Source organism: Microcaecilia unicolor, chromosome 3, assembly GCF_901765095.1.
Source record: "Microcaecilia unicolor chromosome 3, aMicUni1.1, whole genome shotgun sequence".
NCBI classification, from domain to species: domain Eukaryota; kingdom Metazoa; phylum Chordata; class Amphibia; order Gymnophiona; family Siphonopidae; genus Microcaecilia; species Microcaecilia unicolor.
Genome location: NC_044033.1, coordinates 256,242,691 through 256,259,400, shown reverse-complemented (window position 1 = coordinate 256,259,400; position 16,710 = coordinate 256,242,691). Strand labels below are relative to the sequence as shown.

The following is a 16,710-nucleotide window of genomic DNA, read 5'->3' as shown; positions in this document are numbered from 1 at the left end:
CAAACTGCCGCCCGACAAATATCCAGCGGAGGGATCATACTATTTTCCGCCCAGGAGGCCGCCACTCCCCTAGTGGATTGAGCCGTAAAAGCCAGAGGCACCTCATGGCCCTTCAGTAAATAGGCAGAAGCAATCGCCTCCCTCAGCCACCGAGCTATAGTTGCCTTGGAAGTGACTGCATCCTTCTTAGCTCCGCCATGGAGAACAAACAACCAATCCGAGACCCGAAACTCCTGAGTTCTCCAGGTAAAAACATACCTGCCGAATATCTAGTTTAGCCAAACAACGCTGCTCTGAATCTCCTGCCTTATCCACCAGAACTGGCAGGGAAATCACCTGATTCACATGAAAATTGGAAACCACCTTAGGCAAAAAAGATGGCACTAGCCTTAAAGAAACCTTTTCTTTGGAAAAAAGACAAGAAAGGCGCCCTACAAGACAAAGCATGAAGCTCCGAAACCCTCCGTGCCAACGAAATGGCCACAAAAAACACTGCTTTCAGGGAAAGATTCTCACAAGTAGCCGAAACCAAAGGTTCAAACGATGGCCGGACCAAAGCATCCAAAACAAGATTCAAATCTCATGAGGGAACCAACTGACGCTGAGGACGACGAATCAATTTGACCCCCTTCAGAAAACGGACCACATCAGGTGAAGAAGCCAAGGACTTCCCCTGAATCCTTCCCCGGAAACAGGACAAGGCCGCAACCTGCACCTTCAAGGTAGCCAGGGCCAAACCCCTGTCCAAACCATCCTGCAAAAATATCAGACCCTGACACAATACTGCCTGTCAATGGAATCGGATCCGCTTCCGCTAGACGCACCAGATCTCCGTACCACAGACGTCGCTGCCAATTCGGAGCTACCAAAATCACCAGACCTGAGTGACGCTCGATGTGCTGAACTACTCGACCGACTAGAGGCCACGGCGGAAAAACAGCAACTCCTGAGCCCACGGCAGAAGAAGCGCGTCGATCCCCTCCGCTCGAGGATCTCTTCTTCGACTGAAAAACCTTTTGAGATCTAAAATAGGCTGAAAGGATCCCTCCTTTTTTAGCACCACAAAATAAATTGAATAGCAACCTGTTCCTTGCTGCCTAGGGGGGACAGGAACCACTGCTCCCAGACAGACCAAACGAAGCAACATGTCCCGTACTGCCGCCATCTTGAGATGACGACACGAAGACTCCAGAAAGAACTTGGGTAGCAAACATTCGAACTCCAGCGCATACCCGTCTCGAACAACCTCGAGAACCCACTGGTCTGATGTGATCTGGGCCCATCTCTGGTAAAACTGTCTCAGCCGAGCGCCTACTCACACCAGAGGCTGGGCCCCCACACCTTCATTGGGGTTTGCGCCCCGAACTAGAACCCCCCGAGAAGTCACGCCCTCCATGACGGCCCCCTCGAAAGGACTGGGTGCGCTGAAAAAAAAACCTGCCTCTAGAAGTCCCACTAGATCTAATATTTGAAAGGTATTAATCCGCCAACGAACCTGCTCCGAGACGGGAAGGCGGTAGAACTAGAGGACATAAAATGAGGTTGAAGGGGGGGCAGACTCAAGAAAAATGTCAGGAAGTATTTTTTCACAGAGAGAGAGTGGTGGTTACTTGGAATGCCCTCCCATGGGAGTTTGTGGAGATGAAAACGGTAACGGAAATCAAAAATGCGTGAAATAAACATAAGAAATGTATCCTCAGAAGCTTAGCAGAGGTTGGGTGGCAGCACCGGTGGTTAGGAGGTGGGGCTAGTGCTGGGCAGACTTCTATGGTCTGTGCCCTGAAAATGGCATATACAAATCAAGGTCAGGTATACACAAAGTAGCACATATGAGTTTATCTTGTTGGGCAGACTGGATGGACTGTACAGGTCTTTTTCTGCTGTCACTTACTATGTTACTATCCAGCTTATTTTCGAAGAAGATCGCCGGCCATCTTCCGACACAAATTGGGAGATGGCCGGTGATATCCTAAAGCCGGCCAAATCGGTATAATCGAAAGCCAATTTTGGCCGGTGCCAACTACTTTCCGTCACGGAGCCGGCCAAACTTCAAGGGGGCGTTTCAGTAGGGTAGCGAAGGCGGGACGGGGGCGTGCGTTGAGATGGCCGGCTTCGCCCGATAATGGAAAAAAGAAGGGCGTCCCTGGCGAGAATTTGGTCTACTTTATTTGGTCCCTTTTTTCAGGTCCAAGTCCCAAAAAAGTGCCCAATGACCAGATGACCACCGGAGGGAATTGGGGATCACCTCCCCTGACTCCCCAGTGGTCACTAACCCCCTCCCACCCTCAAAAAAACAACTTAAAAATTTTTTTTTTTGCAAGACTCAAATGTCATACTCAGGTCCATCGCAGCAGTATACAGGTCCCTGGAGCAGTTTTAGTGGGTGCAGTGGACTTCAGGCAGGCGGACCCAGGCCCATCCCCCCCTACCTGTTACACTTGTGGTGGAAAATGGGAGCCCTCCAAAACCCACCCGAAACCCACTGTACCCACATGTAGGTGCCCCCCTTCACCTCTTAGGGCTATGGTAGTGGTGTATAGTTGTGGGGAGTGGGTTTTGGGGGGGGGATTTGAGGCGCTCAGCACCCAAGGTAAAGGAGCTATGCACGTGGGAGCTATTTTAATTTTTACAAGTGCCCCCTAGTGTGCCCGGTTGGTGTCCTGGCATGTCAGAGGGGCCAGTGCACTACAAATGCTGGTTCCTCCCACGACCAAATGCCTTGGATTTGGCCGGGTTTGAGATGGCCGGCCTCGGTTTCCATTATTGGCAAAAACAGAGGCCGGCCTTCTCTGACATTTGGCCGGCCCCAACCGTATTATCGAAACGAAAGATGGCCAGTCATCTTGTTCGAAAATATGGTCGGCCCCGCCCCTTCGCAGCGCCGCCCTTAGAGATGGGCGTCCCCAGTAGAAAATGCCCATCTATATTACCCGGTCTATACCGTCGGGCTTCCCGAAAACGTCCCCACGTCGACGCCCCTCTGACACCCGTTTTGGGATGAAATTCCAGAAGACGAGGAACTTTAGTGTCGGTAAGACCACGTACCAGTTTATCCAAATCCTCGCCAAAGAGCATGGAGCCTTTAAAGGGAAGAGTACACAATTTAGACTTGAAGTCCGCATCTGCGACCCAACCTTGCAACCATAGAGCCCTATGCATTCCAACTACCAGGGCCATATTCTTGGCTGATGCCCGCAACAAATCAAAGCGCATCAGACAAAAAGGACAACCCCCATCTCTAACTTAGCTAATTCCTGTACACAAGAAGCCCCGACATCCACCGAATCATCAAGAAGCTTCTGGGAGCAGCGAAAGCAAGCTTAAGCTACCAAACCCCCACAAACAGAAGCCTAGAGGGCCAGAGCCGACAAATCAAAACTATGCTTCAGAAAAGATTCTAGCTTTCTATCTTGGGGATCATGGAGAGCGGCGCCACTGCCGTCTAAGGGAACAGCCGTAGCCTTAGTGACCACCGTAACCACCACATCCACTGTGGGGGCCTTTAGAAAGTCCTTATCCTCCCAAGGAAGAGGATAAAGCCTCGCCATTGCCCGAGTCACCTTACACGGAGAATCAGGAGACACTCACTCCTGAGAAATCATCTCCCAGAGATCTTTATTCATGGGAAAGGACCACGCCTTATGCTGAATACCCTTGACCAAAGGGTCCACCTGCTTCACCTCTCCCATGGGAATCTCTGCCTGCTCAAACTTAAGCATAGAGGTCACTTAATCTATAAGCTCCGGAAGCTCATCTCTATGAAATATTCGGACCACTGAAGGATCCTCCCCAGGGATCACGCAATTCTGCTCCTGAGAGCACTCAAAAATATCGGCCTCCCCAATCTCACTGATAGCTCCCTCAGAGCCGGTAGGGGAAAAACACTCCACCTCATCTGCCCACTCTAGATGGGGTCTTTTAGGTAGAAGGGGACTGCTCCCTCCCCCTGTAGGATCCAACTGGGGGGGGGGGGGGGGGAGGGGTCCCGATTTCCAAGCCTGATAGAGTGTCCAAACAAAATCCGGGGGGAAAACCAACCCCCCCTGCGCCTTCATTTCCCAATGGCTAAGGAAGGTAGACACTGGCCCAAATACAGCAGGCTCCGCAGGGCGGGAAGAATTCAAAATGGCGGCCATTCCCACCAAAGAGGGACCCACTGCGGCTCCACACAGAGCCGACACTGACCTCCTGGCGCTTCTATCCCCCGGCGGGAACACGCGCGGCAGCAGACATCTGCCAAACAGGAGGGAGAGACGAAACCCTGCACTAAATCACAGAACTCCCTCCCACCAAAAATAACAGCACTGCTCCTCCGGCCACCACAAAGAAGACAGCCAGCTGAAACGGAGCTGCCTCTTTCGTTCAGAGTATTATTTATTTTAAAAATTTTATTTTTAAACCACGCACAGGCTTCTGAATCAACTAACAGGAAATATTCCCAAATTATAATTCTTTTTTTTTTTTTTTCAAGACCTCACCAGACTAGTAAGACTGCACAGGCTGTACTTCTACCTCTGCTGGAGACCAAGAAAATACTGGCTAGTTGGGCTTCTGCACAGGTTATATATACAGTGTTCAAAGCTCAGTGTTTTTCAGTCTCCCTCTGCTGGTAGAAGTGCATAACCCAAGCGTCTGGACCGGTCTGGAGGGTTACTGAGGAAAGTTTAATTTAATTGACCTTAGCATTTTATTCCATTTTTGCTATAAGGTTTATAAAATTCAACTACAACCGCTACAAACAATACAATATGCAAACATACAGAGACCCTTTTTTTTTTTTTAATTGCTTTGCTTTTGACACGGAAGGGATCAGAAATCCAGATCTGGATTGTATTACACAGTATAAAGAACATGAGAACAAGTCCCTGATATTTTTTATACACAGTATCCCATGAAAAGATATAATGAAAAATCCTGATAGAAAATAGCACCCAGAATTCACTGTGAGACCACAACATTCCCTCCCCCACAGGCATGCATAATCTAGCGCTAGTCCCAGAGCGAGCACTGTGGAAATCGGTACAGATGAGGAGTCTTTAGCACCAGTAACCTGCCCCTTTTGCCAGTTCAAATAGCAAGGGCAGGCTTCAGAGCACACAGACCGCACGCTTTACTCAAGCGAGGGTGGCTTGCGCAGTGACGCATTAAAATTACTATTCTGAACGCAACAGCCCAGCCCAACGTCAGGCCAGGTTTTCAGGATATCGCTACTGACTATGCATGAGAAATTACATCTAATGAAGGTAGGAGCCAGACCTGTTTACACACTCAAGGTTCAACTTCTGAAAACCTGGTGTAACAGCTACTAATGAGCCTGGGACCAGCTGCTGTGTATGGCTGAAACAGCAGCCTGGGGACCTGCTTGTGTGTGGTTCAACAGACAGCTTGGGACCAGCGCCTGCCTGGTGCAGGGTATATGCATATTGAATTTAGGATCTCCCTTCCCCCCCACCCATACTGTTTTCTATTATCCCCTCCCCACTGAAATAAGATTTCAGATTAGAGTATGAATGAAAAGGAATTGGAGAACAGTTAAAACCTGTGCCCACCCCCACCTCCCCCTAGCTTACAAACAGCCAGCACTGTATGCATGGGGCAGTCTCCCTTATGTAATGATCAGGGTAGGAATGGCAATATTTCCTTTAATAAGCCCCCACCCCACATCTGCTCTCGGTTCCAAACCTACAAGGAAACAATCCACCTCAGTCTTGGCAAAAAAAAGGCACCGGAATAATGCTCAGGCAAGGGGCAAATTCAGACGATATGGTGCAAGAGCTTCCTGGTAGCATAGTCCCTGAAGGTAAGGGGACGGTTCACACTGCAGGAAGCAGGCTCTTCCACATGGCACTGTCCTCAGGTAAGGGGCACATTTATGCTGTATGGTACAGGCACTTCCTGACAGCTGTCCTCAGAGAGCAGAGGATGGCTACAGTCCAGCAGGAAAACAGTCACTTCCAGAGATACGCACTGTGCCAGGACTGGAAACCTTTGTTAACTCATTTTCCAGATAGTAAGAGAAGCTGTTAGGACACCCGCCACAAAGATGCCAACTGTCTGCCACGTTGGAGTGCCAAAATATGACAGCAGTCCCTGCTGGAATTGGAGGAGAGGACACAGACAAATTAGAGGGCAGTCAAGATAGACAAGGCAAAGTTGCTTACCTTTAACGGGGCTCTCCACAGACGGAACGAGACTGCAGCCATACACTAGCTGGAGCTAACGTGACACAGCACTGTCCTAGCTAGTTTCCAGACACGTGCAGGGATTCCTGCATTAAGAGAACTGACCAATGCGGTCGGTTTACCTGCGCCAGCTTGGAACAGCACAAATATAAAACTAGCTAGGAGAGAACTTGGGTATATTGGCTCCATTGAAGAATCATGTCACCAACTGGCGTGGCTGCATCTCCCTGCGTGTCTGTGGAGAAGTTAAACTATGACTAGAGTGAGAATTGAGTCTACACCCTTCCTTGACAGGAGGGTACAATCATCAAATGTCATGTCAAGATTCAGAAGGGCCCTCCTCATTTCTCACATCAATGTACCTCTGGTGATGGTACATTTAACGTTCCAATACTAGTCACACTTTGAGAATGATAGACGCACCTTGTTGTCGAAGCACTTTATCCATGAGACACTCACCCAGCCCCCCTGCTCCTGGATCCACTGCAGCACATGGTCCCGTAGATAGTCCATGGTCCAGCCAATGATGGTCCGGATCAGCTCTGGGATCTTAGCACACAGCGCCTGAAGACAATACCAGTTAGCAGACGAAGGCATTCCCCTCCCCTCCCCATCACCCCGAAAGCAGGAGACTCACCTTCAGCACCAGCTTACAGGCAAAATAGAAGAGTGCTACAACGCGTCCCCAGTTAAAATTCCCATCCGAGAACATTTCCATGGCCACCCGGAAGAAAACTTCTTTAGGGGAATCTGTGCTCACCTGGGCAATCATTCTACCAAGGAGGAGAGAAACAGTCAAACGGATTTTAGCCACATCAAATGGACAAACTATTTCTATTTTATTACGTTAATACACTGCTGGTGAAGTTTACCGAACATGAAAAATTCCAACCCACTTTTCAGAGAGCAAGAGACTTAACACAAACTCTACAAAAGATAAGCAAGACAAAAGGAGCGAGGTCTCACCTCTGTAATTCCACATTCTCGTCCAGCTCGTCGCCGATACGCCGCAGACAATCGCTGAGCCGTTTAGTGGAGGGATCAGCTAACTGCTGCTCAGTACCACCCAGCTCTTCCATGGTCACGGAGTCTGCCATACCATCCCGATGTGCACGATCACAGATAAACCTACAACCACAACAAGAAAGGGGACGCTTAGATAGAGAGCACAAATCTCTGCAATTAAACACTTAAGTGTGAGAGTTAAGACTATCATCAGACAAGGTTGTGACACTGTCACCCTCCATCATCCTGTCCCCCCCCTCCCCAAACTTACCATACTGGGACAGACCAAAGGTCCATCAAGCCCAGCATCCTGTTTCTAACAATGACCAATCCAGGTCACAAATACCTGGCAAGAGCCAAAAAAGTATTAAACATTTTATACTGCTTATCCAGAAATAGTGGACTTTCCCCATGTCCAATTTAATAATGGTCTATGGACTTTTCCTTTAGGAAGTTGTCCAAACCTTTTTTAAACTCTAACATTCTCCGGCAACAAATTCCAGAGTTTAATTACACGTTGATGCCAAGCTAGGTGGTGCTGGAAGATTGAACTGCAAGGTCTCTCTGTGTGCAGAAGACTCTGGGAGGACTTCACTGGTTAAGTTATTTGCTGGGAAATTGTTTTTAAACTTGGGAAAAGGCAGTCAGAGTTAAATTGGTAATCTCAGTGTCTTATTTTTAAGTTAGTTACTCTGCTTTTACTACAGCATCAGTGTAAAAGCAGAGCTGACAGTCAATATCATTTAAAACAGGAAATAGAAAGGGGGGGGGGGGGCAGCCAACAGTCACTCAGGAGCACATGTTTCAGAGTGAGGTATTCTTGAAGGATACTACAACAGGACATTTAGGGAATCCCAACAGAGAGGTTTCAACAAAGATGAAAGCCAGGAGCGTTTAAAAGGTAGGACAGGGCAAAGGTTGCAAATTATCCTTGTCAACTTCTAAGCACCATTAGATGCAAGGAAAAAACAAAGTGATGCATGTGAGAAAGAGGAACTAAAACTTTAGCTATGTGATGCAACGTTCCACAGTAGGAGTCACTGACCAGGAATTGAATCTAAGTGTCGTTGATGATACGTTGAAACCCTCTGCTCAATGTGCAACGGTGGCTAAGAAAGCAAATAGAATGTTAGGTATTATTAGGAAAGGAATGGAAAACAAAAATGGTAAAATTATGTATCATACCTGATAATTTTCTTTCCCTTAATCATAGCCGATCCATCCATAGACTGGTGGGTTGTGTCCATCTACCAGCAGGTGGAGATAGAGAGCAATCTTTTGCCTCCCTATATGTGGTCATGTGCTGCCGGAAATTCCCCAGTATGTCGATATCAAAGCTCCATCCGCAGGACTCAGCACTTAAGAGAATTACACCCACAAAGGGACACTTGCCCAGCTCACCACCGCCGAAGCGGGGGAGGGGAATATTCCAGCGCACCACGCCGGGGCGGTGGGCGGGAAACCACACCCGCCGACGCGGGGGAACTGGCTTATCCTGCTACCGCAACCGCGGGAGGAGCTGGCTTACCCTAACACCGCCGAAGCGGGAGGGATACAAAGCTACCCTACAGCCGCAAGAAGCGGGGAGGGAGCGCCAGCATTATTTAGTTATTAATCCAGCCACCGCCGAAACGGGGGGGAGAGGAAGCAGCAGCTCACTGTAACCACAAAATCGTCTCACCTCGAAGAGACTTCAATTGGAAGAACTTGAACACGAAGTCCTCGTGAACAGGAAATTGAAGACTGAACTTGAACCTGAAATATAACCAGAACACAAACAATACAGATATCTGGGAGGGGCTATGGATTGATCGGCTATGATTAAGGGAAGAAATATCAGGTATGATACATAATTTTACCTTCCTTATCATCAAGCCGATCAATCCATAGACTGGTGGGATGTACCGAAGCAGTACTCACCCAGGGCGGGACATGGAAATCCCTGAACGCAACACTGAAGCCCCAAACTGGGCCTCGGCCCGAGCAGCCACATCCAAGCGGTAATGTCGTGAGAAGGTCTGAGCCAACGACCCAAGTAGCCGCTCTGCAATCTCTTCCAAGGAGACAGATCTGGACTCCGCCATCGAGGCTGCTTGTGCTCTAGTACAGTGTGCCTTCAGCTGAATAGGCGGAATCTTTCCTGCCGCCACATAAGCTGCCGCGATCGTCTCCTTGACCCAACGTGCCACTGTAGGCTTAGATGCCTGCAGACCCTTACGAGGGCCTGCGAACAGCACGAACAGGTGATCCGACTTCCGGAAATCATTGGTCACTTCCAAGTATCTGATGATGACCCGTCTAACATCCAGGTATTTGAGCGCAGGGTACTCCTCTGGGTAACCCTCCATATGAAAGGTGGGTAGGTAAAGCTGCTGATTCACATGGAATCGAGAAAACAATCTTGGGCAGGAATGGAGGGCACTGGGCGAAATCAATACTCCTGCCTCAGTGAAATCGCAGGAACGGCTCTCTACACGGAGAGAGCCTGCGAGCTCGGAGACTCTTCTGCTGATGTGATAGCCACCAGGAAGACCGCTTTCAGCGTCAGGTCCTTCAGCGAAGCCCTTGGCAAGGGCTCAAAGGACGGCTTCTGCAAGGTCCGTAGTACCAGATTGAGATTCCACGTAGGCACTATCGAGTGCAGAGGGGGGGCGCAGGGTGATTAACTCCTTTGAGAAAGCGTACCGCATCTGGCTGTGAAGCCAGGGAAGCCCCCTTCAGGCGACTCCTGAAGCAAGGTAGAGTCGCCACATGGACTTTCAGTGAACTGAGCGACAGGCCTTTCTCCAGCACCTCTTGCAGGAACGCCAACACTGAAGAAACTGGAGCCGTGAAGGGCGATACAGAGCCTGCCTCGCACCACGACACAAAGGTACGCCAAACCCTGGCGTAGGTGGTAGAAGTAGAGCGCTTCCTCACTCTCAGCATAGTGGCAATGACCTTGTCTGAGAAGCCCTTCTTCCTCAGACGCTTCCGCTCAAGAGCCAGGCCGTAAGACCAAAGGGGGAGGGATCCTCCATCACCACGGGACCCTGATGTAAGAGGCCCCACTCCGCTGGCAGCTGCAGAGGGCCGCCCACCGAGAGTCTGACCAAGTCCGCACACCAGGGACGTCTGGGCCAATCCGGACCCACCAGGATCACCCGGCCTAGCACCCTGCCCATCATGGGCCAGGCGGGAACACGTAGAGAAGCTCCTGTGCCAGCCACTGTTGGAGAAGAGCATGACTCCAGAGTCGAGGGTCCATCATCTGCTGAAAAAACACGGCCGAGGACGCCATCATATCCAGGCTCGGCCCGGGCTCCAGCGTTTCGTGATGTCCAAGAACGCCGCGAGCAGACAGGTTATGGCGACTGAGGGGAAGTCCGCCTTGACATTCATGACTCCCGCAATGTGGGCACGCTGACAGTTGTCCAGATTACGCTTCCGCCCCACAGGCATAGCTTCATGGCCTCCTTGGCTAGAGGGGCGCTCCTGGTACCTCCCTGGCGATTGACATAGGCCCACAGCCGTGTATTGTCCAACAGGACCCTGTACAGGCTCAGGCACCCGTGCCGGGAGAACGCTAGAAGCGCCAACCAATATGGCTCGGAGTTCCAGGAGGTTGATGGACCATTTTGTCTCTGCAGGAGACCACAGCCCCTGCGCTGTCTGTCCCAGGCAGTGGGCTCCCCAGCCCGTCAAGCAGGCGTCCGTCGTGATGACAACCCACTCCGGGGTCGTAAGAGGCATTCCTGCGGACAGCTTGCCTGGCCTCAGCCACCAGCTCAGCGCCTTTCGCACCGCTGGATCCAAAGGAAGGCGTACGGCGTAGTCCTCCGAGACAGAAGTCCACCGCCGCAGAAGAGTGCTGTAGTGGTCTCATATGAGCCCTGGCCCAGGGCACTACCTCCATCGTGGTCGTCATGGAGCCCAACAGCTGCACATAGTCCCAAGCCCGAAGAGTAGAGGAGGCTAGGAACTGGTCCACCTGGGTCCGAAGCTTGACGCTCCGGCTGTCCGGCAGGAACACTCTGCCCACTTGGGTGTCGAATCGAACTCCCAGATACTCCAGGACTGAGTCGGGCGCAGCTGGCTATTCTCCCAGTTGATGACCCATCCCAGGGAGCTCAGAAGAGCAATGATCCTGTCTGTAGCTCTCCCGCACTCCGCATAGGAAGGGGCTCGGATCAGCCAGTCGTCCAGATAGGGATGGACTTGCACTCCCTCCTTGCGGAGGTAGGCCGCGATGACCACCATTACTTTGGAGAAGGTCCGCGGAGCCGTAGTCAACCCGAACGGGAGGGCTCTGAACTGGAAGTGTCGGCCCAGCACTGCAAAGCGCAGAAAGCGCTGATGAGGCGGCCAGATGGGAATATGTAGGTAAGCTTCCTTGATGTCCAGGGAGGCCAGGAATTCTCCCTTTTTCACCGCAGCTATTACGGAGTGGAGGGTCTCCATCCGGAAGTGCCAAACTTTCAAGGCCCGATTGACTCCCTTGAGGTCGAGAATAGGCCGAGCAGAGCCTTCTTTCTTTGGCACCACAAAGTAAATGAAGTAGCGCCCCTTGCCAAGCTGATCTACTGGCACCGGGACCACCGCGCCCAGGCGGATCAGGTTGTCCAAGGTCTGCTGCACAGCAGCTGCTTTGACCTGAGACTTGCAAGGAGAGTTTACAAACCCGTCTCTTAGGGGTCGGCAGAACTCTAGCTTGATGACTTCCAGAACCCAAGCGTCTGAAGTTACCCTGGTCCACTCGCCCAGAAACGAGGACAACCTTCCTCCTATCTGTACTGGGCCATGGACCAGGTCCCCGTCATTGGGTACGCGACCCTGGGGGCGGGCCGGAGGACGAACCTCCTGGACGGCGGTCCCTACGAAAGGAATGCTGCTTGTGGGAGAAGTTCCATTTGACGGAAGCGGAGGCAGAGGAGGCCGACTTGCCCGGGCGATACCGACGGGCTTCCTGGAATCGGCCCTTAGAGGACCCAAGACGGGCACTGCCGGCCCGAGTCCTGACCTCCGGCAACCTCTTGCCCTTGGACGTGCCCAGCTCCGTCACGATCTTGTCCAGCTCATCCCCAAAGAGCAGCCTGCCTTTAAAAGGCAGCTTGGCTAGGCGAGATTTAGAGGCATGGTCAGCAGACCAGTGCTTAAGCCAGAGCCACAGCCGCGCAGAGACTGTCTGAGCCATACCCTTGGCCGAGGCTCTCAGAACATCATACAGCAAGTCTGCCAAGTAGGCCAAACCCGACTCCAGGGTCGACCATTCCGCCCTCCAGGAAGGGTCCGGGGGGGAAGCCCGCTACAAAACAGTCAGACACGCCCTAGCCACGTAGGAGCCGCAAACCGAGGCTTGCAAACTCAGAGCGGCCGCCTCAAAGGACAACTTTAAGGCCGCCTCCATTCTCCTGTCCTGGGTGTCCTTCAGGGCAGTGCCACCTTCCACCGGCAGCGCCGTTTTCTTAGTCACGGCAGTGATTAAGGAATACCGTGGGCCAAAGGCTTCCTGTTCTCCCTCAGGTAAAGGGTACAGACGTGACATAGCCCTGGCTACTTTCAGGCTCGCCTCAGGGGCATCCCATTGCGCTGAAATTAAGGTCTGCATGGCTTCATAAACGTGGAAGGTTCTAGGCGGGTGCTTCGTTCCCAGCATAATGGCGGAGCCAGCAGAGGCTGAGAGACAGCCTTCATCCGGAGAGGTAATCTTCAAAATGCTCATGGCCTGCACAAGCAGGTTGGTCAAATCCTCTAAGCGAAAAAGCCGCGCTGCAGAGGGGTCGTCCGCTCCATCCGAGCGAGGATCAGTCTCCTCCACAGATTCCGCTAAGGATCTCTGGGAGAACTCAGACAAGCTGCCGTCATTCACATCAGAGGAGACCGAGTCCCCTGAGGGTGGAAAATCCACCCCTAGGGCGCTTAAGCATAGAGGCCTCATCACCCCGATCAGAGAGGTGAGCAGGGTCAGTGTTCTGCATAAGAAAGGCCTGATGCAGCAGGGGATAAACCCCCCAGTCTGTGCATTTCTGCAGCCTGTGCCGCGGCCCTAGAGGCGCCCTCCAACTGCGTTCCCAGCAGCGGGGGAGAGGCGTGTTGCGCGTCCAAAATGGCATCCGGCGCAAAACTCCGAGAAGGAGCCGCGCGGGAAGAAGGGCGTTTTAATTTCGCCGACTTCTTACTGTCACCCGATTCAAGGGTGACCAAGCTGTTAACGTCTCCCATCTCGAGGGCGGCCCAAGAAGAAGCCGACCGAGCCGCGTGGCCGGTCACGACCGGGAGGGCGGCCAGCGGGGGATGGGCGCTAAGGCGGGAAAGGCTGCTGCGCCGGAGGAAAAACCGGTGAACTCTCCCGGCTCCGAAAAGGCGCCCAAAAAGGGCGACTACCTTCGAGCCCACGCTTCCCTGCTAGGCGCGCGAAACGCGTTCCGGGGACAGTCTTTTAGCGCCCTTGCCATCTGAGGCCAAAGCACGTGGAGGACCCGTTTGGGGAACCCCCTGCCCGCTAGTAAAAGGTAAAAATTACTGCTTCTTGCTCCGAGCAGCGACGACTTGTTCCAGTGAGCAGCTGCAAATGGACATCCTTTTTGAACGTTTTAATTTTTTTTTTTTTTTTAAACGGAGCCAGCGGGAGGGGGGAGAAAAGGAGGGACCTGGCACCACCAGGTTTGCATTTGCTCACGAAGAGCCCTCAACCCCAGGTACTCAACAAAACCTAAACAATTAGGCTTGGAGACCTAGCCAGAGCTGCTGTTGTGTGACCACACACTAGCTGAGATAGAGAACATACTGGGGAATTTCCGGCAGCAAATGCCACATATAAGGAGGCAAAAGATTGCTCTCTATCTCCACCTGCTGGTAGATGGACACAACCCACCAGTCTATGGATTGATCGGCTTGATGATAGGGAAGAGGGCATGCCTTTGTATCGCTCCATGGTGCAACCGCACTTCAAAAAGATATAGTAGAATTAGGAAAGGTACAGAGAAGGGCGATAAAGCGAATGCTACATACCTGTAGAAGGTATTCTCCGAGGACAGTAGGCTGATTGTTCTCACTGATGGGTGACGTCCACCGGCAGCCCCTCCAATCGGAAACTTCTCTAGCAAAGTCCTTTGCTAGTCCTCGCGCGCCCGCGCGCACCGCGCATTGCGCGGCCGTCTTCCCGCCCGAAACCGGCTCGAGCCGGCCAGGTCCAGTATGTAGCAAGACAATACACTTCAAGGGAAGACACAACTCCAAAGGGGAGGCGGGCGGGTTGTGAGAACAATCAGCCTGCTGTCCTCGGAGAATACCTTCTACAGGTATGTAGCATTCGCTTTCACCGAGGACAAGCAGGCTGCTTGTTCTCACTGATGGGGTATCCCTAGCCCCCAGGCTCACTCAAAACAACAACCATGGTCAATTGGGCCTCGCAACGGCGAGGACATAACTGAGATTGACCTAAAAAATTTACCAACTAACTGAGAGTGCAGCCTGGAACAGAACAAATAGGGCCCTCGGGGGGTGGAGTTGGATCCTAAAGCCCAAACAGGTTCTGAAGAACTGACTGCCCGAACCGACTGTCGCATCGGGTATCCTGCTGCAGGCAGTAATGAGATGTGAATGTGTGGACAGATGACCACGTCGCAGCTTTGCAAATTTCTTCAATAGAGGCTGACTTCAAGTGGGCTACCGACGCAGCCATGGCTCTAACATTATGAGCCGTGACATGACCCTCAAGAGCCAGCCCCGCCTGGGCGTAAGTGAAGGAAATGCAATCTGCTAGCCAATTGGATATGGTGCGTTTCCCTACAGCCACTCCCCTCCTATTGGGATCAAAAGAAACAAACAATTGGGCGGACTGTCTGTGGGGCTGTGTCCGCTCCAGATAGAAGGCCAATGCTCTCTTTGCAGTCTAATGTGTGCAGCTGACGTTCAGCAGGGCAGGAATGAGGACGGGGAAAGAATGTTGGCAAGACAATTGACTGGTTTCAGATGGAACTCCGACACAACCTTTGGCAAGAACTTAGGGTGAGTGCGGAGGACTACTCTGTTATGATGAAATTTGGTGTAAGGGGCCTGGGCTACCAGGGCCTGAAGCTCACTGACTCTACGAGCTGAAGTAACTGCCACCAAGAAAATGACCTTCCAGGTCAAGTACTTCAGATGGCAGGAGTCAGTGGCTCAAAAGGAGGTTTCATCAGCTGGGTGAGAACGACATTGAGATCCCATGACACTGTAGGAGGCTTGACAGGGGGCTTTGACAAAAGCAAACCTCTCATGAAGCGAACAACTAAAGGCTGTCCTGAGATCGGCTTACCTTCCACATGGTAATGGTATGCACTGATTGCGCTAAGGTGAACTCTTACAGAGTTGGTCTTGAGACCAGACTCAGACAAGTGCAGAAGGTATTCAAGCAGGGTCTGTGTAGGACAAGAGCGAGGAGCTAGGGCCTTGCTGTCACACCAGACGGCAACCTCCTCCACAGAAAGAAGTAACTCCTCTTAGTGGAATCTTTCCTGGAAGCAAGCAAGACGCGGGAGACACCCTCTGACAGACCCAAAGAGGCAAAGTCTACGCTCTCAACATCCAGGCCGTGACAGCCAGGGACCGGAGGCTGGGATGCAGAAGAGCCCCTTCGTCCTGCGTGATGAGGGTCGGAAAACACTCCAATCTCCACGGTTCTTCGGAGGATAACTCCAGAAGAAGAGGGAACCAGATCTGACGCGGCCAAAAAGGAGCAATCAGAATCATGGTGCCTCGGTCTTGCTTGAGTTTCAACAAAGTCTTCCCCACCAGAGGAATGGGAGGATAAGCATACAGCAGGCCCTCCCCCCAATCCAGGAGGAAGGCATCCGATGCCAGTCTGCGGGGGCCTGAAGCCTGGAACAGAACTGAGGGACTTTGTGGTTCACTCGAGATGCGAAGAGATCCACCAAGGGGGTGCCCCACGCTTGGAAGATCTGGCGCACCACTCTGGAGTTGAGCGACCACTCGTGAGGTTGCATAATCCGGCTCAGTCTGTCGGCCAGACTGTTGTTTACGCCTGCCAGATATGTGGCTTGGAGCACCATGCCCAGACGGCGAGCCCAGAGCCACATGCTGACGGCTTCCTGACACAGGGGGCGAGATCCGGTGCCCCCCTGCTTGTTGACATAGTACATGGCAACCTGGTTGTCTGTCTGAATTTGGATAATTTGATGGGACAGCCGATCTCTGAAAGCCTTCAGAGCGTTCCAGATCGCTCGCAACTCCAGGAGATTGATCTGTAGACCACGTTCCTGGAGGGACCAGCTTCCTTGGGTGTGAAGCCCATCGACATGAGCTCCCCATCCCAGGAGAGACGCATCCGTTGTCAGCACTTTTTGTGGCTGAGGAATTGGAAAGGACGTCCCAGAGTCAAATTGGACCAGATTGTCCACCAATACAGGGATTCGAGAAAACTCGTGGACAGGTGGATCACGTCTTCTAGACCCCCAGCAGCCTGATACCACTGAGAGGCTAGGGTCCATTGAGCAGATCTCATGTGAAGACGGGCAATGGGAGTCACATGAACTGTGGAGGC

The 16,710-nt window shown here is 52.1% G+C and overlaps 1 protein-coding gene across 1 annotated transcript in view; it reads right to left on the bottom strand.

Annotated features, from left to right (window-relative positions):
* Nucleotides 1-4,757: 4,757 nt before the first annotated feature.
* Nucleotides 4,758-16,710, bottom strand: part of BAX (BCL2 associated X, apoptosis regulator) — a 35,244-nt gene continuing 23,291 nt past the window's right edge. Inside the window, exons 3-6 of the mRNA XM_030197985.1 lie at nucleotides 7,149-7,310; nucleotides 6,820-6,955; nucleotides 6,642-6,746; nucleotides 4,758-6,093 (exon numbers count right to left, since the gene is read on the bottom strand). Coding sequence (XP_030053845.1) covers nucleotides 5,992-6,093; nucleotides 6,642-6,746; nucleotides 6,820-6,955; nucleotides 7,149-7,310 — 505 coding nt within the window. The 3' untranslated portion in view covers nucleotides 4,758-5,991. The remainder of the gene's footprint in view (nucleotides 6,094-6,641; nucleotides 6,747-6,819; nucleotides 6,956-7,148; nucleotides 7,311-16,710) is intronic.